Source organism: Bombina bombina, chromosome 12, assembly GCF_027579735.1.
Source record: "Bombina bombina isolate aBomBom1 chromosome 12, aBomBom1.pri, whole genome shotgun sequence".
In the NCBI taxonomy this organism is placed as follows: Eukaryota; Metazoa; Chordata; class Amphibia; order Anura; family Bombinatoridae; genus Bombina; species Bombina bombina.
The window spans coordinates 48,993,239-49,019,579 of record NC_069510.1 but is presented as its reverse complement, the minus strand read 5'-3'; the positions used below and the strand labels follow the sequence as shown (position 1 = coordinate 49,019,579).

General features: G+C 40.2%; 1 protein-coding gene across 9 annotated transcripts in view; it reads right to left on the bottom strand.

Moving 5' to 3' along the window:
- Positions 1 to 26,341, bottom strand: part of PNPLA7 (patatin like phospholipase domain containing 7) — a 503,274-nt gene that overhangs the window by 166,711 nt on the left and 310,222 nt on the right. For all 9 annotated transcript variants that reach the window (XM_053695647.1, XM_053695646.1, XM_053695653.1 and 6 more), the window contains one exon: positions 7,699 to 7,812. In XM_053695647.1, coding sequence (XP_053551622.1) covers positions 7,699 to 7,812 — 114 coding nt within the window. The remainder of the gene's footprint in view (positions 1 to 7,698; positions 7,813 to 26,341) is intronic.

Genomic DNA, 26,341 nt, shown 5'->3' with positions numbered 1-26,341 from the left:
AAAAAAGAACTTATAATAGTGATAAAGTGCCTTTTTTGGGGTACAGCTATGCCCACCAAGCACTAGAGATACAACCCTGCAGGCTCAGGAGAGAAAATTTGGAAACCAAAGTGTCACCGTATAATCTGGGGACTGCCGGACCTAGCGACGGAGTAAAGGAGCAGCTCCACGGAGGACAGCTCAGTACCAGAGGTCCATCCGCAACTAGAGAATCCCTAGAGTGATAGACCGAGACTTACCCAATACCCGTCGGGTACTGTTGGGGAGCCGACAAGGCGAGGTACCGCGCTGGTGCTGAAGTTTGGCGCGAAGATCCGCCATCTTTCCCGGGGCCTCCCCCTCCCGCATCCTCAGACTCCGGACCTCGTGGGGCAGAAAAGTTGGTGCCAGCACCACCCGATATCAATCGGGTGGTGGAGAAGATCAGTCCCGCACGTCCCCGAGGTGTAAAGACAAGACAGCACACATTGGGAGGTAAGGGGGCCCCGGAGGGGAAGTTTGAAATAATGAGGGGGCTCAGGGCATAAAGTCGATCCCACACACGACTAAACAGAGCACCGCTAATACCCAAAGGGCTCACACAACCCTTCCAGCTCCTGAAGACACGTGCCTTAATAAAATAAGCCCTCATAGAGGGTACGGAGACAATTGTGGGCTTTCCAGAGACTTTTAATTTATCAACCTGGCCCAATAGGGCATGCAAACCCAGAAATATCTTGCCACCTATCTATTACAGGAGATATTAACCCCTATTGCATAAACAAAAGAGAAAGTCGGGGAGAGGTCTGTGAGGACTTGTGACATTAACATCAGATAGCATTAGCGGATTTAACAGCAGTCATTTTCGTATGCACAGAACCCATCATTTATTTCATGTCTACGGTCTCCAGGATGCACTTTAAGAGACTGTCCTTTACATATAAGTTTGCGGGGACTCCTGATGATATGTAGAACCTGCAGGTGAAGTAGGGGGACATCAGCCTCCACATGAGCTATTAAAAGAGAAGTAATGGAATAGTGCTAACTACTTAAATGAAGGGAAATCTTTGAAATATATCTATATAATATTTAAAATTGCCTCAATCCATTTGCATCATTTCTCTTTACCTAAGATATCCAACCACCCCAAGGCTTGTTTTGACACTGCACTCTGAATGAGAAGTGAGAGAGAGGTCTGCTTGTCTTAAGGCACACTGTAAACAACTCCTTTCCTTAAGATCTGTGTATAGGACAATAATGGCTACAAGAAGAGGGGGAAAGGGAGAGAAGCTTCCTAATCCAGGCACCCCTTCCACAGTGTCCTCCTTCTTTAAAACCACACACATACCTAAAGCTAACAAAGACATGGAAACAGGAGATGATTCAGAACAATCTCTACCGCCATCCTTTGAGGATCAATCTCCAATTACCAGAGCTGATCTTCAATCCCTGGTATCAAAGAAAGACCTAACGGATAACTTCGAAAAATTGTGGGGGAAAATAGACTCTATACATACTTCGGTTACCTCCAGCTTAGCCGAAATCAAATATGACCTTACAGATATGGGAAACAGAATCGATATCTTGGAAGACCAGAAGGACTCAATGGTGGAAAATGTAGATGAATTAACACAAACAATCTCCGATCAACAGCAACTCCTACAGGAAATACAAGATAAAATGGAGGACTTAGAGAACAGAAACAGAAGGAACAATATCAGATTAAAGGGAATACCAGAAGATGTCACACCCAAGGAAATTCTGCCATATATAACGCAACTCTTCCACCAGATAACATACTCACCCCCCGAGTACACGTTCCATGTGGAAAGGGCACATAGAGCTCTCAAAGCCAAAACTAAAAATGGCATCCCCCCAAGAGATGTGATAGCTCGGATGACCTTCTTTCCAGACAAAGAAAAAATATTACAGGCTTCCAGAAAGAACCCAACTTTTAAGTTTCAAGGAAATGTCATTCAATTCTTCCAAGACTTAAGCTTACGTACCCTACAACACAGAAGCTCTTTGAAACCACTAACAAGTATACTTCGCAAACAACAGATCCCATACAGATGGGGATTCCCCTTTGTACTAAGCATTACTAAAGACTCCAAGATCATAAACATTAAACACCAGGAAGATATCCCAGAGGTATGTGGAATATTGGGCCTTGACCCTCTGACTATTCCAGATCAGGAGGCCCCATCAGCAAAGAAAAGTGATGCAACAAGATCCAACACCCATATGGCCTGGCAAAAGGTCAACTACAAAAGGCAAAAAACAACAGACCAGAAACCAAGAGTCATGAATTCCCTTCTTCTTTTGTACTGAACTTCCTCTCATGCTTGACCAATTAGAGTCTATAAATAATTATGATTGAGTTTAGAGAGAGACATGCTTTGCACTAGCACTACTTCTATTAACACTTTAAAGGGGGCTGATAAATGTCTCCCCCTTACATTGAGGTCCGGTGGCTTCCGCCCGACCTCTGGACTGTTTCCAGATATTGTTAAGTTATCCCCTTTTTGGGGACCAGTTAAATGTTATTTGTTTGCTATTTTGTTGTTTAATCTTTTCCTCTTTCTCCCCTCCTCCTAGCGATCCTCTCGAGATACAGTTCCACGGGTGGCAGCTCACCACAACAGACCAGAAACTCTGGGGTAAGATGACTTACTTTGCAGATTACTTGCCCACATACACTCCATATTATATAGAACTACAGACAAATACATGCACCTATGGACACCAAGATTAGATTGATATCTCACAATGTCCGCGGTCTCAACACGGATATTAAGCGCAGACTAGCAATGAATCAATATAGGGCACTAGACGCTAAATTGGTGTTTCTTCAGGAAACACACTTTATGAGAGACAACATACCGAAATATTGGAATAAACAATTCCCAACACACTACCATGCTACGGCCCCTAATAAAACACGGGGGGTATCTATACTGATCCACTCTTCTGTAGATTTCCATCATACAAGCATGTTGACTGACCCAGATGGTAGATATTTGATAGTGCGGGGACGCATTCTAGATAATGAGGTTACCCTGTGCAATGTGTACGCCCCCAACGACAACCAACATACGTTCTTTGCCCACATCGCGCATCTACTGACGGACTGGTCACAAACTAAAATTTTACTTGCAGGAGACTTTAACATTACTATGACTTCTACCCAACCGTCACACAATAAAGCACTAACCCCTAAACAACACAGGCATAATCGCATTGTCAAAGCTATACAAGACTCTTTTACTCCACATACCCTTAGAGACACATGGCACACGCTGTATGGGACAACCACCGACACTACCTTCTACTCAGCTGCACATAATACTTATGTCAGACTCGACTACATATATCTAAGCCAGATCTTACAACCCATGCTACGTGAATCGGCTATCCATGCTTGTGTATGGTCGGACCATTCTATCATCTCGATTGACCTAGACGGACTAAGAGACATTAACAGAAACAGAACTTGGACATACGACAAAACTCTTTTAAGAAATAATCAAGATCACAAAGACATGGTACGCTCCATGACAGAATTTTGGTCCATTAACACAGACTCAACCGCGAACCCAATGTATACATGGGCATCCCATAAGGCAGTGGTTAGAGGATTGCTGATCCAACTCAAAACTAAGATTACTAAGAAATGCAGGACATACATAGATCAGCTCCATAAAGAGATTGAAGCATTGGAGAGACAACATAAAATAACTAAAAACCCAGCGGCCCTACAAAATATCCAGAACAAAAGACAATCCCTAGCAATGATATTAAACTCACAAGCAGCAAAAGCAGCACAGAGGCTTAAATCGCAGTACTTTATCTATGCAAACAAGCCGGATAGATATATGGCACACAAAATAAGAGAGAGATGTAGGGCATCGGCCATAGACCTGATAGAAACAGAGAAAGGGACCCTGACTTCACACCCTAGGGAGATAGTAGAATCTTTCGCTAATTTCTATGGCAATCTTTATGACGGTGAAAAAGTGACTCACAACACAGAGACCTTACACCAAACAAGAACATTTTTAGATAAATGTGATCTGACACCACTGACGACAGAACAAAAGACTACCCTTAATACCCCGATATCCCCTATGGAAGTCTCAAAAGCCATCAAAGACTTAAAACCAGGGAAAGCAGCTGGCCCTGACGGGTTCCCAGGGGAGTATTATAAACTTTTCAAAAACGCCCTAGGCCCACATTTAACCAAATTTTGTAATTCCATCATGGATGGTAACCCAATCCCTCAGGAGTTGCTAGATGCGAAGATAGTCGTTATCCCCAAACCAGATAAAGATCACAGGAGATGTCAAAACTACCGACCCATCTCACTAATTAACCAAGATCTCAAAATATTCACTAAAATTTTGGCCAACCGTCTTAAATCAATTATGCCGCACCTGGTTCACCCGGACCAGGTGGGATTTATACAGAACAGGGAAGCCCCAGATAACTTAAGGCGGGTGATTAATTTAATTCACCATCTAGGGGAAACTCGGACGCCTTCTCTAATTCTATCTTTGGATGCGGAGAATAGACTGGAGATATATGTTTGCGGTCATGGAAGAATTGGGTTTTAATGATGCCTTTTTGAAAGCTTTGCGGGCAATATACTAAAACCCACGGGCCCAGGTTGCCACGGGGGGATACAAATCCGCACTTTTCCCCATATTAAATGGGACAAGACAGGGTTGCCCCCTATCACCCCTATTATTTGCCCTCTGTATTGAGCCACTGGCGGCCAGAATTAGGAATCACCCGGACATCTCGGGAGTCCGGGTGGCTCATTCTGAGTATAAAATATCCCTATTCGCGGATGATATCCTGCTTACACTTACCAAACCTCTATTATCACTCCCTAATTTACATAAGTTATTAAACGACTTTTCAGATATCTCTGGCTACAAAATTAATATGGAGAAAAGTGAACTTCTCCCGATAGCTATTCCTCCACATACGCGTAAAATTATTGAACTCAATTTTGAATTCCGTTGGGTCCCCACAACAATCAAATACCTAGGTATTAACCTCCCGATACAGATGCAACTTCTATATAAACATAATTACACCCCGCTTCTTGGCCAGATTAGAAAAGACCTTGTTAAATGGCGAACGTGCGGTTTCTCCTGGATGGGGAGAGTAGCGTTAATTAAATTGAACGTACTTCCACGCCTTCTATATCTTTTTAGAGCCCTGCCCATCAAAATAGTTAGGGCAGATATTATTAAACTACAAACCGAAATATTAGCTTACATAAGAGGCCCAAAATCGGCCAGAATAGCAAGACTGGAATATTATAGAGCCGCCAGACTGGCCCAAGACTCTTGTCTCCTGAGGAGATCGGAGGAAGCTATTTGGGTGTTTCTGGAGATGGAGTTGGGGGGATGGGAGGAGAGAGACTCGATTTTATGGGACACACACATTGTTGCCCCAGACAAGGAACTCACTAAAACATACACCTCAGACCTGATCATAAAAACCTGGAGACAGACACTTACAAGACCAGACTTATTTCCTGAACTCTCCTTGTTGACACCAATTAGATGCCTCATGCCGGGTGACTCTCGTGCGATAGTCGCCAAATGGGAAAACAAAGGGCTTTATAGGGTGGCGGACGTGATACAGAGGGGTCAGTTACTCTCTTTCACTCAGCTGCAGTCAAAGCTAGCTCCTACAAAGCTTCTCTGGTATATCTACCTCCAGTTACACTCATCTTTACACCCCCTCTTGAAAGCCCCTAGAAGTGGACAACCCACGATATTAGAGACCTGTGGCGCAAGCCTTACGAGAACTAAACACAATATCTCTAAAATATACCTTGCACTGCAGACACCACCCAACAGAGCCGAATCCATGATGATGTTAGCCTGGGAAAAAGACTTAGATATGGTTAAAGACATACAAGAGTGAGAGAGAGTGATCCAGGAAGCTGACAGGGGATTAATTAGTATGGATCTGAAGGAAAATGTGATGAAAACTGTATTTAGATGGTACCTAACCCCGATGAGGACGGCCCATATGCAGCCAAATGGTAGCAATCTATGTTATAGAGGATGTGGGGAATTAGGATCCTATAGGCACATGTAGTGGGATTGTGAGGAGATACGTGGGACATGGCAGAGGCTCTCCACACTGATTAGCCAACTACTAGAGGAGGTCACGCTCACTGCCCACCAAGCACTACTACATGAACACATAGATAAATTTCACAGATATATTAACACATTCATCAGAATCCTTTGTACAGTAACAAGGGTTTGTATCGCAAAATACTGGAAGGTGGGCTCGCCCCCATGGTCGGAAGTATACAATAAGATCAGCCATACCTACACTATGTATGAATCTGCAGTAGACACGTTAAACAATAGAACCTCTTTCCAGAGGATATGGTATTACTGGATTATTAACTCGACATCCCATAGAGGAAGATAGGATGCACAATTTGGATTCTGAACACTGTATCTGAACAAACTCAGTAGACCTGGGAGGATAGCTGGGAGGCAGAGATGCTTCCTTTCCCCCCCCCTCCCCCTCCCCTCTTCCCCCTCCCTCTCCTATGCTTTCCCTCTCTTCTCCCCCCCCAATAACTATCTTTTTGCCAGACCCTATATCAATGAAAGGGGAACTCTGGAGAGGGAAATTCAACCGCACTATTTGTAATGTTTTAAATGTTTATTTGAAAATACATGTAAGGCAACCTATTTAACTCAGTTTAATGGATGGATGATACCCCACATATGGTCAGATTAGAAATTACTGTTCTATTGGTGAATCCACTGGTGGAGAACCAATTACTGGAATATGTAACTTGATTATCTTCCCATGGTCCACGGCATCCAACAGTGAAATTCCCAAAGGTATGATGGGTGTTTAGATATATGGGGAGGTGATGGGGGAAAGGTTGTAAGACTGCGCTAAAGTTGCTTTCCTCCAAAATGTTAATTTGTTTACTCCTTGCTTAATTTCTTCTTTGTATAACTCATGAAGAAAACTTTCTTTTTTTGTTTGGCTTATGTACAAAGAATTTATTAATAAAAATGATTTAAACATAAAAACTTACTTAGAAGCTCCCAGTTTAGCTCTGTTTAAAAGGTTAGGCTAGGACACCCACTGAAGGGGGCGTGAAAGCAAATAGAACAAACACTCCCCCCTCATCTGCATATAAAAAGACCCTTTACACAAACAGGAGCAAGCTGGAGTAGGTAGACAACAGTATACCGGTACTTCTAAAACTTTGGGGCTTGGTTAGAGTCTGAAAATCAGCAAAACTATACATTTAAAAAAACAAACCTGTATGGTCTATATAAATGGATCATCTACAAAACATTTATGCAAAGAAAATTCTAGTGTACAATGTCCCTTTAATCAGACGAATGTTATTAGTTTTTTTTTGCAATCTGGTGTAGGCAGGAAGAGAAATCTGAAATATTAATGCTAAAGGACAAACACAACAACTGAAAAAAACATGGCAGTAGATCACTCGCTTCCATCGGTAGCAGCAAAACAAAAGCCTTGTGGTCATCTGGGGGTGATTTAAAGAGAAATGAAAACAATATATCACACTAGCAGGCTGGATTCTTTGCGTCACACAATTGCACAGTCCAACGGCTGGAAGAAATGTTGCTGTTTGGTCATATCATACACTGCAGCTCCCGTGTGACATGTGGGTATCATACTATCTCTTACCTGGGGATATTTGCGCTTGATGGATGTCAGAGCTCCCTCGGGTAATTTGGCAAGCTCGGAATCTCGTACTGCATGCACCGTGGTGGCCCTTGGCTGGTGAGTTAGAGCTTCCACCTAGGAAAATGATAGTGTTATTTAGTCTGAGTATAAACAGTGGTTACCTCCATAGGTGTCCACAGAAAATTTTTCGAAGGAAGGGGAACATACACATATATAGTTTTAACACACACACATTTATTTTCTAACTGCAAGGCAAGTATTTAGCAAGATTGGCATTCCATATACACATATATTAGTAGTGACAAAAATAATTATTAATATATATTTGTATGTAAAAGATACAAAGGTTTCAAATAAATACTAAAAAAATGAAAAGTTCATATATAACCAGTCCTAAAGTAAAATCATTTAATGTTCATAGTAAGTCCCTTTTATCGATTCCACTGTTGCTCAAATTCCAATGCCTTGAGTTTTTCCAGGTGCAGCTTTTCTTGTCTTCCAAAAAACATAATCTAAAATATATAATCACACAAACGCATCCCGACTCAAGAGCGGTCCTTGGAAAAAGTCTGCAATAGAGCAGGCGAAATGCGTAGGGATTCATTTATGGACATTCTATTGTTCTTATATTTCTCCTACGACTGTGAAGTACTTTAAGCAACTGAAACCAACGCATTGAGGACACGATTTAAACATAGTCGTGGAGACCGGGTAAACAGTGGACTTTCCACAACAGTGTGTTTCTATGCTTTTGTAAGTGCAATATATGAGCTTGTGTGATTATCTTTAAGAACTGGTATTGCTACAACAATGATATAACATCTGTGACCCATCATTGCAGAAATTAGCCACTTCTGCTTATCATGTGACATCTCAACTGGGCTTTAATTGATTTTTGTTAGAGAGCGTGGTGCAGTTTTCTTGACCAAATCATTTTATCTCTCTGAAGTTATTGTCATCGGGATTAAAGGAACTTTATACACTAAATACATTCCATACACTTCCCTCTAATTATGCAAATTAATAAACCTCATGTATAAAATGTCCTTTATTTATTACACATAAATGGATAGTTATGCAACGTTTCGGGAAAACAGTTCCTTAATCATGCATCATGATCTCCCTCTAATTATGGGCGCCACCATTATGGAACCTAGGTTATCTAAAGGAGAGTTGTTGCACATGTGCAAACACTTCAGTACTGGAATGTGGTGAAAGCTAGGTTTCAACATGGCGGCACTCATGACTAGAGGGAGGCAGGGAATAACTTCAATTCTATAAAATGTATTTAGTGTTTAATGTTCCTTTAAATAATCCCAATTTTTTCATCAATGTATAATGGGATAAGACATAGTTGCCAACATTTCAAAAGCATTTCCAGGGACACTTTGCAGCAGAGCCACGCCCATGTATGGTTTGCATAGCTCCGCCCACTCCACTTTTCCCAAAGTACATAACATACTAGTAGTTTCATGCAGCCATACTTATTGCTTAAAGGCAAAAGACAATCGAAATCAAACTTTTGTGATTCAAATAAAGAAGGTAATTTTTAAATTCACTTCTATTATAAAATGTACTTTGTTCTCTCGGGTACCTTTGTTGAAAAATATATGTACATATCCTCAGCAGCAGACACTTTTGTCTTTTGTCATTGGCTCACCAGATGTGTTCAGCTAGCTTCCAGTAGTGCATTGCTGCTTTGCAAATAACTTAATGTGCTTAATGCCTTTGCAGAGGATAAACACATAGTTACATGCAAGTTATATTGTAATAATAACAGTGCTCTGACATATTTAAAGGGACAGTCTAGTCCAAAATAAACTCTCATGATTCAGATAGAGCATGTAATTTTAAACAATTTTCCAATTTACTTTTATCACCAATTTTGCTTTGTTTTCTTGGTATTCTTAGTTGAAAGCTAAACCTAGGAGGTTCATATGCTAATGTCTAAGCCCTTGAAGGCCACCTCTTCTCTTTTAGGGCATTTTGACAGTTTTTCACCACTAGAGGGTGTTAGTTTATGTGTTTCATTCAGATAACACTGTGCTCACGCATATGGAGTTCCAGTGAGCCAGCTCTGATTGGCTAAAATTGATGTCTGTCAAAAGAACTGAAATAAGGGGGCAGTTTGCAGAGGCTTAGAAACAGGGTTATCACAGAGGTAAAAAGTGTATTAATATAACTGTGTTGATTATGCAAAACTAGGGAATGGGTAATAAAGGGATTATCTATCTTTTTTAAACAATAAAAATTCTGGTGTAGACTGTCCCTTTAAGCATTTTGTGCACTGTTAAATCATCAAGCGCTTCATCACCTCCCTTACTCTCAAGCACATAAGTGACATAAGAAGAAAACCTTTACAGCTAGAAACAAAATAAATTATTAACCCTTCAGCAGCTGTATAGCAGGACACCACAAAGCACCAGAACAGCCAGAAATTAGACAGTGATATGACCACAGTATGTTTAATCTGCTAACTACTGTCTTGTGGCTGCTGGAAAGGACAACACTATGGGGCATATTTATGATTGTGCGAGCGGACATGATCCGATATAACGGATCATGTCTGCTGCACATCGATAAATGCTGACAGCATACGTTCTCGGCATTTATCATTGCACCAGCAGTTCTTGTGAGCCAATCGCAGCCAATCGCCCGCTAGCAGAGGGTGTCAATCATATTCGATCGGGTTGATTTCTGCCGATTTCTGTCTGCCGCCTCAGAGCACGCGGACAGGTTATGGAGCAGCGGTCTTTGGCCTGATAAATATGCCCCTATATGTAGACATGTTGAAGATTTGTTTTTATGTTTTACTTTTGTTAAAACACTATAGTTTAAATAACATTTTATTAGGTCAGGATTCATTTTTGATCTTTGCTACTGCAGTGATTGTGGGCAGTAGGTTAATCGTTAAAGTCCCCAATAAATCTGGATTATTTGTTTTGTATGTCCTCTGAATTCCAGCTTCAGAACATGAAGAGTCTGATGTCTAGTGGTCAACAAATCTGTTTAAAATGTAGTAGCTAGTAAGAATATTTAGGAGCCAGGCTGTGGTATTTGTATATAGATATATGAAAAATAACCCAATAAGTTAGAAGCCAGGTGTACGTTTTAAGGAGCCAGTGGCTACCTGGTTCCTGGGTTTGTTGAGCCCTTTCTTAAGTCCCTGCTAACCAAAACCTCAGTATATTAATGAGGGAAATTACACATTCCTTAATTGTGCAACACTATTGAGATTCCTTGCTTCCTCACCCCTTGCTGCCTACCCCTGGTAATATAGATCACATCTCATGGCTTCCCCTTACCTGACACCTGTCCAAGATTGTCCTCCCATATTCAGATAGAACATTTGATTTTAAAAAACGTTACTTCTATTATTTAATTTACTTCATTCTCTAGGTATCCTTAATTGAAAATCATACCTAGGCAGGCTCAGTAGCAACAATTGCATTACTGGGAGCTAGCTGTACATAAATGCCTGTTTTCATTGGTTCAGCAGATGTATTCAGCCAGCTCCTAGTAGTGCATAGTTGCTCCTTCAACAAAAGAAACCAAGAGAATGAAGCAAATTTGATAATATAAGTCAAACTAAAGATAAGATCTCCAGAACTGTACACAATTTTTAAGATGAGGCCTAATAAGCAAATGCAGATGGATCATTAAAGGGACATAAAACAGGTTGAGATCTGTGCATATCCTAAAAGGGCTAATTAATTAAAAATAGTTTGCATAAAAAAATTGTTTAAAAATTGCTGGCAAGTATTTTAAAATAATTTTCAAAAATAAGCAAAATTAATTACATAGCTACGCTGCCTGGAGCAGCCAACTCCACCCCCCTTATCAGTGTTTAGACACAGGCAATGTATTTCAAGCGAGTTCACAGCTTCTAGGCCGGCTCCAGCAGATAATCCCTATAACTTCTGCATTTTACCAAAACAACAATAGATATAGATACAGCCATAGAAGGAAATGTGTGGGGGAGTTAGAGCTTTACAATTCAGAAACTAAAAAGAAAAGGTAAATAGCGAGGCACTGCTGTGTAAAGTTATTAAAGTACATATATTTTGTCTCTATCCCAACTTGTTTTATGTCCCTTTAAACACATATTCCAATCAGAAAATGTTTTAATTAGTAGATAGTACCAGATTATCTGTGTCCACATATAAAAGCCTTATAATGTTAAAGGGACATTCCAGTAAAAATTGAAATGCACATAGATTTATTACATCTTTGAATAAAACATATTTGCAATATAGAAGTAGTGGCAAAAATGCTTCTAATAAAAGTTATCACTGTTTTAGTGTTAACATTTTTCTCTGCACGTGCATGTGAACATAGCTAGATATTCTCAGTGCATCAGCATTTTACATACTGCAGCTGCTCAGAGCACCAGTGGGGCTTGTATCATGAACAAATTGAGTAATTACCAGGTGGTACAAGCACCTTTGGCTCTCTGAGCATGTGCTGTGTTTAAAATGCTGGTGCACGGCGCATACTTAAATACACTTTTGAAACAGCTATAACTTTTATTAGAAGCATTTTTGCTAATGCGTGTATATTACAAAAATGCTTCTGTTCAACACCGAAATGCACCCATGTGGTTTCCCCTTTTGGCTGGAATATCCCTTTAACCAAACAGTACAGTGGTCTTACCAATTGGTGGGATAGTTTTATTAGCTCTAGCAATGAAATTCCATTAAAGGGACAGTAAAGTCAAAATTAAACTTTAGTGATTCCGACAGAGTGTGCAATTTTAAGCAACTTTCCAATTTACTTCTATTATCAAATTTGCTTCATTCTCTTGATATCTTTGGTTGGAATAACCCAAGATAGACTGATAGGAGCGTGCATGTGTTTTTAGCACTCTATGGCAGCAGTGTTTGTAAAACATGGCTATAAACATTGTTACAAACACTGCTGACAGGTGGCTAAAGACACGTACACTACTCTTTAACAAAGGATACCAAGAGAACTAAGCAAAACTGATCATTAAAGTAAATTGAAAAAATGCTTAAAATGTTGTGATCTATCTAACCCATTTAAGTTTAATTTTGGACTTTACTGTTCCTTTAACCCCTTGAGTGCTAATGACGGCTCTGAGCCGTCGCAGAGTTTCCCACTCTGGTGCCAATGACAGCTCAAAGCCGTCACTAGCACTCTCCCACCTTGAGGGAGATCTGGGAGCTCCCACCCGCTCCTACCCTGGCGATCGGGCCTGCATAGTGGCAGGCATCGCCGGGGCAAGCGGATATGTATGTGCACGAATGCAAGCGGATAAGTATGTGCACGAATGCAAGTGGATACGTATGTGCACGAATGCAAGCGGATGCGTATGTGCACGAATGCAAGCGGATGCGTATGTGCACGAATGCAAGCGGATGCGTATGTGCACAAATGCAAGCGGATACGTATGTGCACGAATGCAAGCGGATGCGTATGTGCACGAATGCAAGCAGATTCTTATGTGCACGAATGCAAGCGGATACGTATGTGCACGAATGCAAGCGGATGCGTATGTGCACGAATGCAAGCGGATGCGAATGTGCACGAATGCAAGCGGATACGAATGTGCACGAATGCAAGCGGATATGTATGTGCAAGAATGCAAGCTGATATGTATGTGCACGAATGCAAGCGGATGCGTATGTGCACGAATGCAAGCGGATACATATGTGCACAAATGCAAGCGGATACATATGTGCACAAATGCAAGCGGATGCGTATGCTCACGAATGCAAGCGTATGCGTATGCGCACGAATGCAAGCGGATGCGTATGCGCACGAATGCAAGCGGATGCGTATGTGCACAAATGCAAGCGGATAAATATGTGCACAAATGCAAGCGGATACATATGTGCACGAATGCAAGCGGATACGAATGTGCACAAATGCAAGCGGATACGTATGTGCACAAATGCAAGCGGATACGTATGTGCACAAATGCAAGCGGATACGTATGTGCACAAATGCAAGCGGATACGTATGTGCACGAATGCAAGCGGATACGTATGTGCACGAATGCAAGCGGATACGTATGTGCATGAATGCAAGCGGATAAATATGTGCACAAATACAAGCGGATAAATATGTGCATGAATGCAAGCGGATACGTATGTGCACAAATGCAAGCGGATACGTATGTGCACAAATGCAAGCGGATACGTATGTGCACGAATGCAAGCGGATACGTATGTGCACGAATGCAAGCGGATACGTATGTGCACGAATGCAAGCGGATACGTATGTGCATGAATGCAAGCGGATAAATATGTGCACAAATGCAAGCGGATACATATGTGCACAAATACAAGCGGATAAATATGTGCATGAATGCAAGCGGATACGTATGTGCACAAATGCAAGCGGATACGTATGTGCACAAACGCAAGCGGATAAATATGTGCACGAATGCAAGCGGATACGAATGTGCACAAATGCAAGCGGATACGTATATGCACAAATGCAAGCGGATACGTATGTGCATGAATGCAAGCGGATATGTATGTGCACAAATGCAAGCGGATACATATGTGCACAAATGCAAGCGGATACGTATGTGCACAAATGCAAGCGGATACGTATGTGCAAAAATGCAAGCGGATACGTATGTGCACAAATGCAAGCGGATACGTATGTGCATGAATGCAAGCGGATACGTATGTGCACAAATGCAAGCGGATAAATATGTGCACAAATGCAAGCGGATACGTATGTGCATGAATGCAAGCGGATAAATATGTGCACAAATGCAAGCGGATAAATATGTGCATGAATGCAAGCGGATAAATATGTGCACAAATGCAAGCGGATAAATATGTGCACAAATGCAAGCGGATAAATATGTGCACAAATGCAAGCGGATAAATATGTGCACAAATGCAAGCGGATACGTATGTGCACAAATGCAAGCGGATAAATATGTGCACAAATGCAAGCGGATACGTATGTGCATAAATGCAAGCGGATACATATGTGCATGAATGGAAGCGGATAAATATGTGCACAAATGCAAGCGGATATGTATGTGCACAAATGCAAGCGGATACGTATGTGCATGAATGCAAGCGGATATGTATGTGCACAAATGCAAGCGGATAAATATCTGCACAAATGCAAGCGGATACGTATGTGCACAAATGCAAGCGGATACGTATGTGCATGAATGCAAGCGGATATGTATGTGCACAAATGCAAGCGGATACATATGTGCATGAATGCAAACGGATACGTATGTGCATGAATGCAAGCGGATACGTATGTGCATGAATGCAAGCGGATACGTATGTGCACAAATGCAAGCGGATACGTATGTGCACGAATGCAAGCGGATACATATGTGCATGAATGCAAGCGGATACGTATGTGCACAAATGCAAACGGATACATATGTGCATGAATGCAAGCGGATACGTATGTGCATGAATGCAAGCGGATACGTATGTGCATGAATGCAAGCGGATACGTATGTGCATGAATGCAAGCGGATACGTATGTGCATGAATGCAAGCGGATACGTATGTGCACGAATGCAAGCGGATACGTATGTGCACGAATGCAAGCGGATGCGTATGTGCACAAATGCAAGCGGATACGTATGTGCATGAATGCAAGCGGATACGTATGTGCACAAATGCAAGCGGATAAATATGTGCACAAATGCAAGCGGATACGTATGTGCATGAATGCAAGCGGATACGTATGTGCACAAATGCAAGCGGATATGTATGTGCACAAATGCAAGCGGATACGTATGTGCACAAATGCAAGTGGATAAGTATGTGCACAAATGCAAGCGGATACGTATGTGCACAAATGCAAGCGGATATGTATGTGCACAAATGCAAGCGGATATGTATGTGCACAAATGCAAGCGGATATGTATGTGCACAAATGCAAGCGGATATGTATGTGCACAAATGCAAGCGGATACGTATGTGCACAAATGCAAGTGGATAAGTATGTGCACAAATGCAAGCGGATACGTATGTGCACAAATGCAAGCGGATATGTATGTGCAAAAATGCAAGCGGATATGTATGTGCACAAATGCAAGCGGATACGTATGTGCACAAATGCAAGTGGATAAGTATGTGCACAAATGCAAGCGGATACGTATGTGCACAAATGCAAGCGGATACGTATGTGCACAAATGCAAGCGGATACGTATGTGCACAAATGCAAGCGGGAGGAGGAAATAGAAAATAGTAGGGGAGGGAGTAAGAGTGATCTGCAATGAAAGATCGGGCCATGATTGCCACCCGCTATGCACACTGTTCGCGGAAAACGAGTATACTCTTCCAGTAAGCCCGCTAAGATCTGCCATTTTTGTAATGTAGGGGCGCTGCATGTTTCCATTTTGTGTAATTTAACATTGCAGGTAGAACTTACAGAACCCTTCTAGTACTTTGTTTAAAATGGCTACTGCTGGATCAAGGGAGGTAGTAGCCTCTAAGCAAAACTTTTCAGTGCTCCCCATATGGGTGACAAAGACAGACAGGACCACCAGACATCTAGATTAAAGATTAAAGCATTTTATTATTGATCCATCTCCTGCACATAACTATGTGTTTAACCCCTGAAAAACGCTAAACAAAGAAAAATAAAATACGATACTGTCCCTTTAAAAGGGGACGCCAGCCCAAGATTACTTTCTATATCCTTTCATTACTTATTTTCCCTTTAAATTGGCAAAATGAGAACATCTACAACGGCTTTTAAACCCGTATTTATGTAACACAAAAACATTATATTTCCTTTCTGCAACGAGTAGTTTGAGATGGTCGCACCAGGATATCTTTAATAACTATACCAGTCAATTCTACAAAAAGTGATTGCAAACTGAAAGTACAAATACATCAGTGTAGTAGTCAATCTTGCAATATAAAGACCCAAAATAACTCAACAGTATTTTATTTTATTACAAAGAAACATTACTATTTTTTCTCTGACTGATTCCCGTAAAATTAAAGGACCAGTCAACACAGTAGATTTGCATAATCAACAAATGCAAGATAACAAGACAATGCAATAGCACTTAGTCTGAACTTCAAATGAGTAGTAGATTTTTTTTCTTATGTCTTTTTCCACTCCCCCTGTACCATGTGACAGCCATCAGCCAATCACAAATGCATACACGTACCATGTGACAGCCATCAGCCAATCACAAATGCATACACGCTTATTCTTGCACATGCTCAGTAGGACCTGGTGACTCCAAAAGTTAAAATATAAAAAGACTGTGCACATTTAGTTAATGGAAGTAAATTGGAAAGTTGTTTAAAATGGCATGCTCTATCTGAATAATGAAAGTTTAATTTTGATTTAGTGTCCCTTTAAAAGAACGTAAAAGTGCAAAAAATAAAATATAATATGTTTAAATCCCTGCAAACAGCTTAAACACATAGTTAAAGGGACATAAAAAAACATTTTTCTTTCATGATTTCAACAGAGCATGCAATTTACAACTTTCCACATTTACTTCTGTTCAAATTGTCTTCATTTTCTTGGAATCCTTTGTTTAAAAGGAAGGAAGGAAGCTCGGGAACATACACGTGTCTGGAGCACTATATGGCAGGAAAGTGCTGCCATCTAATGCTCTTGCTATTGTATAACATTCTTACAAAACTGCTGTTCCTGAGCTTTACGTCCCTGATTTTCAACAAAGGATACCAAGAAAATGAAGACAATTTGAACAGAAGTAAATTAGAAAGTTGTTTAAAATAGATTGTTCTATCTAAATCATGAAAGAAAAAAAAGGGGGGGGGTTATGTTCCTTTAAAGTCAGTTCCAGGGCATCAATGCACTACTGGGAGCTAGCTGAACACATCTGGTGAGCCAATGGCAAGTGGCATATGTGTGCAGCCACCAATCAGCAGCTATCTCCCAGTAGTGCATTTCTGCAACTGAGTCTACCTAGGTATGGTTTTCAACAAAGGATACCAAGAAAAGTAAATTTGATAACTAAATTAAATTGAAAAGTCCCTTAAAATGGCATTCTCTTTCTGACCCATAAAAGTATCAAATTAACTTTCATGACTGTTTAAAGGGACATGAAACCCCAAATTTTTATTTCATCATTCAGAAAGAGAATATCATTTTAAACAACTTTCCAATTTACTTCTATTATCTAATGTGCGTCATTCTATTTGTTTCCTTTGTTGAAACAGCAGCAAAGTATCACTGGGAGCTAGTTAAAACATTGGGCCAATAACATGAGGCATATAGGTGCAGCCACCAATAAGCCGTTCCTGAGCCTACATAGGTATCCTTTTCAACAAAAAATAATAAAAGTTAAAGGGATACTAACCCCAATTTTTTCTTTAATGAGCAGCAATTTTACACAACTTTTTAATTTATTACTATTATCGATTTTTCTTTGTTCTCTTCCTATCTTTATTTGAAAAAGCAGGAAAGTAAGCTTAAGAGGCAGCCCATTTTTGGTTCAGCACCTGGGTAGCACTTGCTGATTGGTGGCTAAACGTACCCACCAATCAGCAAGCGCTACTCAGGTGCTGAACCAAAAATGGGACGGCTTCTAACCTTACATTTCTTGTTTTCAAATAAAGATAGCACGAGAACGAAGAAAATGTGACAATAGTAATAAATTAGAAAGTTGCTTAAAATTGCTGCTCTATCTGAATCATTAAAGAAAAAAAAATGGGTTTAGTGTCCCTTTAATTGGAAAGTTGTTTAAAAACATAAATTATGCTTACCTAATAATTTTCTTTTCTTCTGATGGAATGAGTCCACAGCTGCATTCATTACTTTTGGGGAAATAAGAACCTGGCCAACAGGAGGAGGCAAAGACACCCCAGCCAAAGGCTTAAATACTCCTCCCACTCCCCTCATCCCCCAGTCATTCTGCCGAGGAACAAGGAACAGTAGAAGAAATATCAGGATGAAAAGGTGCCAGAAGAATATAAGGACGCCCCACATAAAATCACGGGTGGGGAGCTGTGGACTCTTTCTATCAGAAGAAAAGGAAATTATCAGGTAAGCATAATTTATGTTTTGCTTCTTAAATGGAAAGAGTCCACAGCTGCATTCAATACTTTTGGGAAAACAATACCCAAGCTATAGAGGACACTGAATGCCAAGACTGGAGGGTACAATAGGCGGCCCAAAGTGAGGGCACCAGGCCTGAACCTCAACCCAATACAAAATCCCGCTTCGTTGAAGCCGAGAAAAATGTTAAAGAAAAAGCCCCAGTGACACTGACTCTCAGCTAGTCCAGAGCCAAATAAGAGACCGCGAACGGACTTGAGTGAGCAAACAGTCCTCCAAGAGACACCGTCGCCCAACAGATGGTCCCCCATCAATCACCCCTCAGACGAAGAGGAAACCAGCCGAAATCCCTAAGGGGACAAGGCAAAGGAGTACCAAGGAAACTAAAAAGGTTTCCTAAATATGAAAAGGAACACCTCCAAGTATGGGCCCAGCTCACAGAGACTATAGGGACCCAAACAGAGAAGGCCACGCCAATACTAAGCGAAACCTGGGATAATACCGGACACCGAGACAAAAAAGACGTCTCCCCAACATCCTGCAAGCATGGATGCAACTGAAGGGGCAAAGTCCTCCCTGTGCCCACCCATAGAATACCAAAGTATTCAACCGTGAAAGCGTGTAATAGACCCAGGCCAAAACTCCAAGTTTAATAACACAGAGCTCATAACAGGACGACACAGAGGGAGCTTGCAAGGAAGAAGAAGCAGCAGTCAACAAGAAATGGACCGCACAAAAACAGTCCCTCAATAGCGGGCACCTTCCGGGCAACTTAAGTCGCCGGACCTACTCTCAGGCCCCTAAAAAGGGGAACACAAGCCTCCATCAAGGCCTCCCGAGAAGGAGAGTATACCCTTAGAACTCGAAGGAAGAGTAAACCCTCTCCTGTGAATGAGCAAGGAGAAAGGAGAAACCATCTCCCAGCAGACTGAGCTATCAGGCAAGACTCAAAAAGCTCACACATGCAAAGGAGACAGCGACCCTTAGCCCGCTCGGACAATATGACCTGCAAACCCATACCCAGCTGGACCAACCCAGCCACAGGGAACCAGTACAGGGGAACAAAAGAATCCCAAAACTGCTACAGGAACGAGCGTAAAGAGGGTACAGCCATCCCTCCAGAGTACTAGAACAACCTAACTCTGACAACAGACAAGGCCATAGACCTAAGGATCTATCAAGACAAGGTCCCAGAATCTGACTTGGAGCCGGCAAGGCCCCAGGTGGAACCAATTCCACCCTACACTTCCTGACCCGGAGAAGTCCAAAAAAAGGACTCCATCTTCATAGGAAGGGGAATATCCCCCATGAAAAGGGAAGAGACCGGGAGGGCAACAACTGTCCTCAAGGCCCAAAGCCTTCCCAGCTAAGTGGGAAGAAAAATCCCCAACGTAAATTTCCTAAAAAAGGGACCCCCTTACAAGTCGCTCACCAAGCAGAGGCACAACCAACGCATTTGCCTGCAGAGCAGATAATCCACGGTTACACTGGCAAACTGACCAGGGCAATGCAACCCTAAGGTGCACCAGAAATTGGAAAGCCAACACCAGCAGTCAGGTATGAACCCACACCCTTGAGGCGCAAGCCACAAAGGTAACCCCCTAAAGGACAAGGGATACACCGCTGTACAGAGTTATAAATATTCCGAAAATCAGGCCAACCCTAACCCGGTCAGGTAGATGGAGCAAGGACATAGCCCAAGTTCCCACTAATGTGGTACAGAGAGAAGAAATCACTTAGCGCCTACTACTAATTGTGCCCTTGGCTTTGATAAGTGACCCCTAGTGGTCAAATAAGTTATGAGAAAAGTCGGAAAATATCAAAGCGCCAGCGAACCGGCTGGGTTCAGAATGTAAAACCAATTCCTTTACAATATGGGTTAAAACAAATAATTTATTACAGATTTAAAAAACAATTTTAAAAAACATAAATTCTTGACAATACTTCTGAGATTGCTTTGAAGATTTAGAACATTCGTATCTAAACTTAATGCATATGTGATATACAGAGTGGATTGATTACGAATCCACACAGTATTTTATGAAAAATAAAAATACAAATACAAATATAAAAATACCTTTGTAATAATACAACAATAACTGAAACAATCAGTTCTACTTCTATGTTTTAGGAATTCCTTAAGTGTGATAACTTAAAAGCTTTCAAAATGCTGATTATAAAAATGTTAATAAAAATAATCTGGAAAAAAACCTTTAGTAGTGTTACCAGCTATATCAATTCGACCGGATAGGTATATATCACAAAAATGCAGGAGTACAGACCGATCTTTTAGCAGCGCTACCCACTATAATTATCAGATCAATCTACAATAGTTTTCAGAGCAATTCACAGGATATGTATAAAGATGGTAAGATTAAATGACACTGTTAACTTCCAAATGTGTTTGTATATTAAGTGTTTGTTAGACACTTGTACCGGGTCCCTTGGGTTATAAGTGACCAGAGTGGAACCGATCAACTGTTCCTATAAAGGATCAGTGACCGTCTCCGCTAGCGAAGAGGATAGAAGATGCGTGTTCTATTTCGGGTGATTTTGTGACAGGTTAAATGTGAATTATCAAATTTACAAAGAAACTATATATCACAATACAAACTTCAAAATATGCAGTACAAACTTCAAAAAATGTGAATATCAAATCGGTGTTTCCGTGATATCATATAAGTGTCGGGTGCAGGAATTTTAATACAAACTAAAAAATATATATATATATATACTAAAAATAAAGAAACCTAAGATGCAAACTCGGTGATTTGAAAAAATTATATAAGTGAATAGAAACAAATTCTGAGTGTCTTTTAAAGGGTGCTTGAAATCAAAACTTGATCCTAAAATTGTGTTCCAATTTGTGTTCCAATTTAGACCTCATATGTCACTAGTGACCAACATGATTGCAACCGCCATAATTGTTTTCAATGCAAAAATAAAAAAGTAAGAAAGCGAAAAAATAAAAATGTGTAACCAGAAAAATCTTTGTTAAAAGTCAGAGTTTAAGTGTTTCCAAATGTGGGTGATTCCTGTCTTCTATGTACTTTATCAGTCTATGTGGGATATATAGTTGCCTGCAGTGGGGTTTGGGCTTCAGCGTCAATAGACAATTTTCAGCTCCAGCGTCACTCAGGTTATTACTTCCTTCTGCCAAAAGAAATAATAATAGTGCAGATTGTTTTTCTAATAGATAAATAATTGGAATGCTACTCACCAGTCGACGCGTTTCGGTCCAACATAGACCTTTTTCAAGACTGGTTTAGTGTTAGTCTAAGGGTCTTTAAGTACCCTTTCCCAATAATGCCCGTATATCGATCCCGGAATTAGTTTCCTTAGTACTTCCGGTTCATATGGCTTATAATGTTGATTAGTTTTTACGATCTTATCTGCTTATGTTATATTTTGTCTTGCCATAGTTTATAGATCTAATTGGCACTTTATACACTTCAATTATTCATATGGCTTTAAATGTATTAGTCCGATATTTCCCTGATCTTATTGGTTAGCGCTTTGCTCCTTTCTAATTCGCTCAAACTTTGGAGGTGTGTACGGTGTGTTGAACCTTATTGGTTCATTGTTCTGTATGAGAAGGTATGTACGTTGTGTTTAGCCGATATTTCCCTAATCTTATTGGCTCTAATTGGCTCAAACTTTGGAGGTGTGTAAGGTGTGTTGAACCTTATTAGTTCATTGTTCTGTATGAGAAGGTGTGTACGTTGTGTTTAGCCTTGTTGGCTCATAATTCTGTATATCTAAGGAAAAATAGTTCTTTGGAGTTTTTTTAGTTTTGTATATAAAAGTACTATATATTTATATTCCCAATTCCATTCTTATTGTAACAAAAGCTTTCGATTTAGTCTAGTCTTGCGTTGCTGCAATTACGCACATTTTGTTCAGTATTCTCATGTAGTTATATGCTATTCGTGGTGTTATATTAATTTCCACCATTCCAAATGTTACTTTAAATGGGTCGGTTATGTGTCCTAATTGTGACATTATCAGTTTGATGAACTGTAATGTTAATCATTTCTTCGATCTGATGTTTCGTATTTTCTCTGTATGATTACTATATATTTCTCCTTCTTTACGTTTTGTAAATGTTAGGATTGTTAGTACCTGCCTACCTAATATGTACATTGTTATTTGGGGACCGAGGGGGAATAGATTTATAGCTTTCTGGTTGTTTATGTTATTTGGGGACAAAAGGGGAATAGATTTGTAGCTTTCTGGTTGCTTATACACGATCATAATTCTTGATTTGTATTACACTTTGTGATTATTTCTATCACTAATCTTAGCCTTTATTAATTCGATTACATTCACTACTATTCTTGAAATTTGATTTCCATTAAGAACCCATTACCAGAGTAAGTGTTTTAATAACCAAATTGATGGTTATTTCAACCTTCAAATAAATAACACATTTTTGTGAAGTAGATTATGGTTCCCAAATAACATAAACAACCAGAAAGCTATAAATCTATTCCCCCTCGGTCCCCAAATAACAATGTACATATTAGGTAGGCAGGTACTAACAATCCTAACATTTACAAAACGTAAAGAAGGAGAAATATATAGTAATCATACAGAGAAAATACGAAACATCAGATCGAAGAAATGATTAACATTACAGTTCATCAAACTGATAATGTCACAATTAGGACACATAACCGACCCATTTAAAGTAACATTTGGAATGGTGGAAATTAACATAACACCACGAATAGCATATAACTACATGAGAATACTGAACAAAATGTGCGTAATTGCAGCAACGCAAGACTAGACTAAATCGAAAGCTTTTGTTACAATAAGAATGGAATTGGGAATATAAATATATAGTACTTTTATATACAAAACTAAAAAAACTCCAAAGAACTATTTTTCCTTAGATATACAGAATTATGAGCCAACAAGGCTAAACACAACGTACACACCTTCTCATACAGAACAATGAACCAATAAGGTTCAACACACCTTACACACCTCCAAAGTTTGAGCCAATTAGAGCCAATAAGATTAGGGAAATATCGGCTAAACACAACGTACATACCTTCTCATACAGAACAATGAACCAATAAGGTTCAACACACCGTACACACCTCCAAAGTTTGAGCGAATTAGAAAGGAGCAAAGCGCTAACCAATAAGATCAGGGAAATATCGGACTAATACATTTAAAGCCATATGAATAATTGAAGTGTATAAAGTGCCAATTAGATCTATAAACTATGGCAAGACAAAATATAACACAAGCAGATAAGATCGTAAAAACTAATCAACATTATAAGCCATATGAACCGGAAGTACTAAGGAAACTAATTCCGGGATCGATATACGGGCATTATTGGGAAAGGGTACTTAAAGACCCTTAGACTAACACTAAACCAGTCTTGAAAAAGGTCTATGTTGGACCGAAACGCGTCGACTGGTGAGTAGCATTCCAATTATTTATCTATTAGAAAAACAATCTTCACTATTATTATTTCTTTTGGCAGAAGGAAGTAATAACCTGAGTGACGCTGGAGCTGAAAATTGTCTATTGACGCTGAAGCCCAAACCCCACTGCAGGCAACTATATATCCCACATAGACTGATAAAGTACATAGAAGACAGGAATCACCCACATTTGGAAACACTTAAACTCTGACTTTTAACAAAGATTTTTCTGGTTACACATTTTTATTTTTTCGCTTTCTTACTTTTTTATTTTTGCATTGAAAACAATTATGGCGGTTGCAATCATGTTGGTCACTAGTGACATATGAGGTCTAAATTGGAACACAAATTGGAACACAATTTTAGGATCAAGTTTTGATTTCAAGCACCCTTTAAAAGACACTCAGAATTTGTTTCTATTCACTTATATAATTTTTTCAAATCACCGAGTTTGCATCTTAGGTTTCTTTATTTTTAGTATATATATATATATTTTTTAGTTTGTATTAAAATTCCTGCACCCGACACTTATATGATATCACGGAAACACCGATTTGATATTCACATTTTTTGAAGTTTGTACTGCATATTTTGAAGTTTGTATTGTGATATATAGTTTCTTTGTAAATTTGATAATTCACATTTAACCTGTCACAAAATCACCCGAAATAGAACACGCATCTTCTATCCTCTTCGCTAGCGGAGACGGTCACTGATCCTTTATAGGAACAGTTGATCGGTTCCACTCTGGTCACTTATAACCCAAGGGACCCGGTACAAGTGTCTAACAAACACTTAATATACAAACACATTTGGAAGTTAACAGTGTCATTTAATCTTACCATCTTTATACATATCCTGTGAATTGCTCTGAAAACTATTGTAGATTGATCTGATAATTATAGTGGGTAGCGCTGCTAAAAGATCGGTCTGTACTCCTGCATTTTTGTGATATATACCTATCCGGTCGAATTGATATAGCTGGTAACACTACTAAAGGTTTTTTTCCAGATTATTTTTATTAACATTTTTATAATCAGCATTTTGAAAGCTTTTAAGTTATCACACTTAAGGAATTCCTAAAACATAGAAGTAGAACTGATTGTTTCAGTTATTGTTGTATTATTACAAAGGTATTTTTATATTTGTATTTGTATTTTTATTTTTCATAAAATACTGTGTGGATTCGTAATCAATCCACTCTGTATATCACATATGCATTAAGTTTAGATACGAATGTTCTAAATCTTCAAAGCAATCTCAGAAGTATTGTCAAGAATTTATGTTTTTTAAAATTGTTTTTTAAATCTGTAATAAATTATTTGTTTTAACCCATATTGTAAAGGAATTGGTTTTACATTCTGAACCCAGCCGGTTCGCTGGCGCTTTGATATTTTCCGACTTTTCCCACTAATGTGGACCAACCCGACCAGCCCTGAGATCCAGGATCCAAAACAACCCAAAATTGGGTCAGGAAAAAGGAGCGAAGCCCCAGAAGACCGAAGTCTCAGGGAGAAAGAACAGGTCCGGGCACCTATAGTTCAGGTAACCATACCCTGGAACTACACAACCCAACTGGCCAGAAAGCCAGACAAAGGGAATGGATGCCTATACAGAAAACCCGAATAGCAAGAAGAACTTGAAAGCCCTGACGCAAGGAAGGAACCACCCCTAGCCAAAGTCCAATGCTCCCAAGAGCAAGGCTAGAAGCCGAATGAAGGAACTTCACAAACCTCAGGACAGCAGAAGGGATACCTCAAGGTCCAACAAACCCAACTAGCAGGGCTAGTCTCCCCATCAACTCCACCCAAGCAGAGGACACAGGGAAGAGAAGAGCACTTATCGTTCCCAGCTGCAGGGAACCCCGAGCTAAACAAAGTCCCCACAGGGATCAACCATCATCCAGAAACCCAGACTCCTAAAGGGAGATCTAACTCACCCGGAGATAACAGAAGAAGACCCAAAGGTCTCATAACTCGATCAGAAAGCACATGCCAAAGAGTAAGAGCTGCCTCAAAATACATTCTAAACAGCATGCGCGCACACCTCCAAGGCGCCAAGAGCTGCAACTGCAAACCATCCGCATGCTAGACAGCTATCCATAAAAGCTGTCGGATCAAGCCCCAAAAGGACAAATCCAGGGCCCGAAAAACAGAAGGCCAAACCGCCCAAACTGCGGTAATGGGCCGCTCAG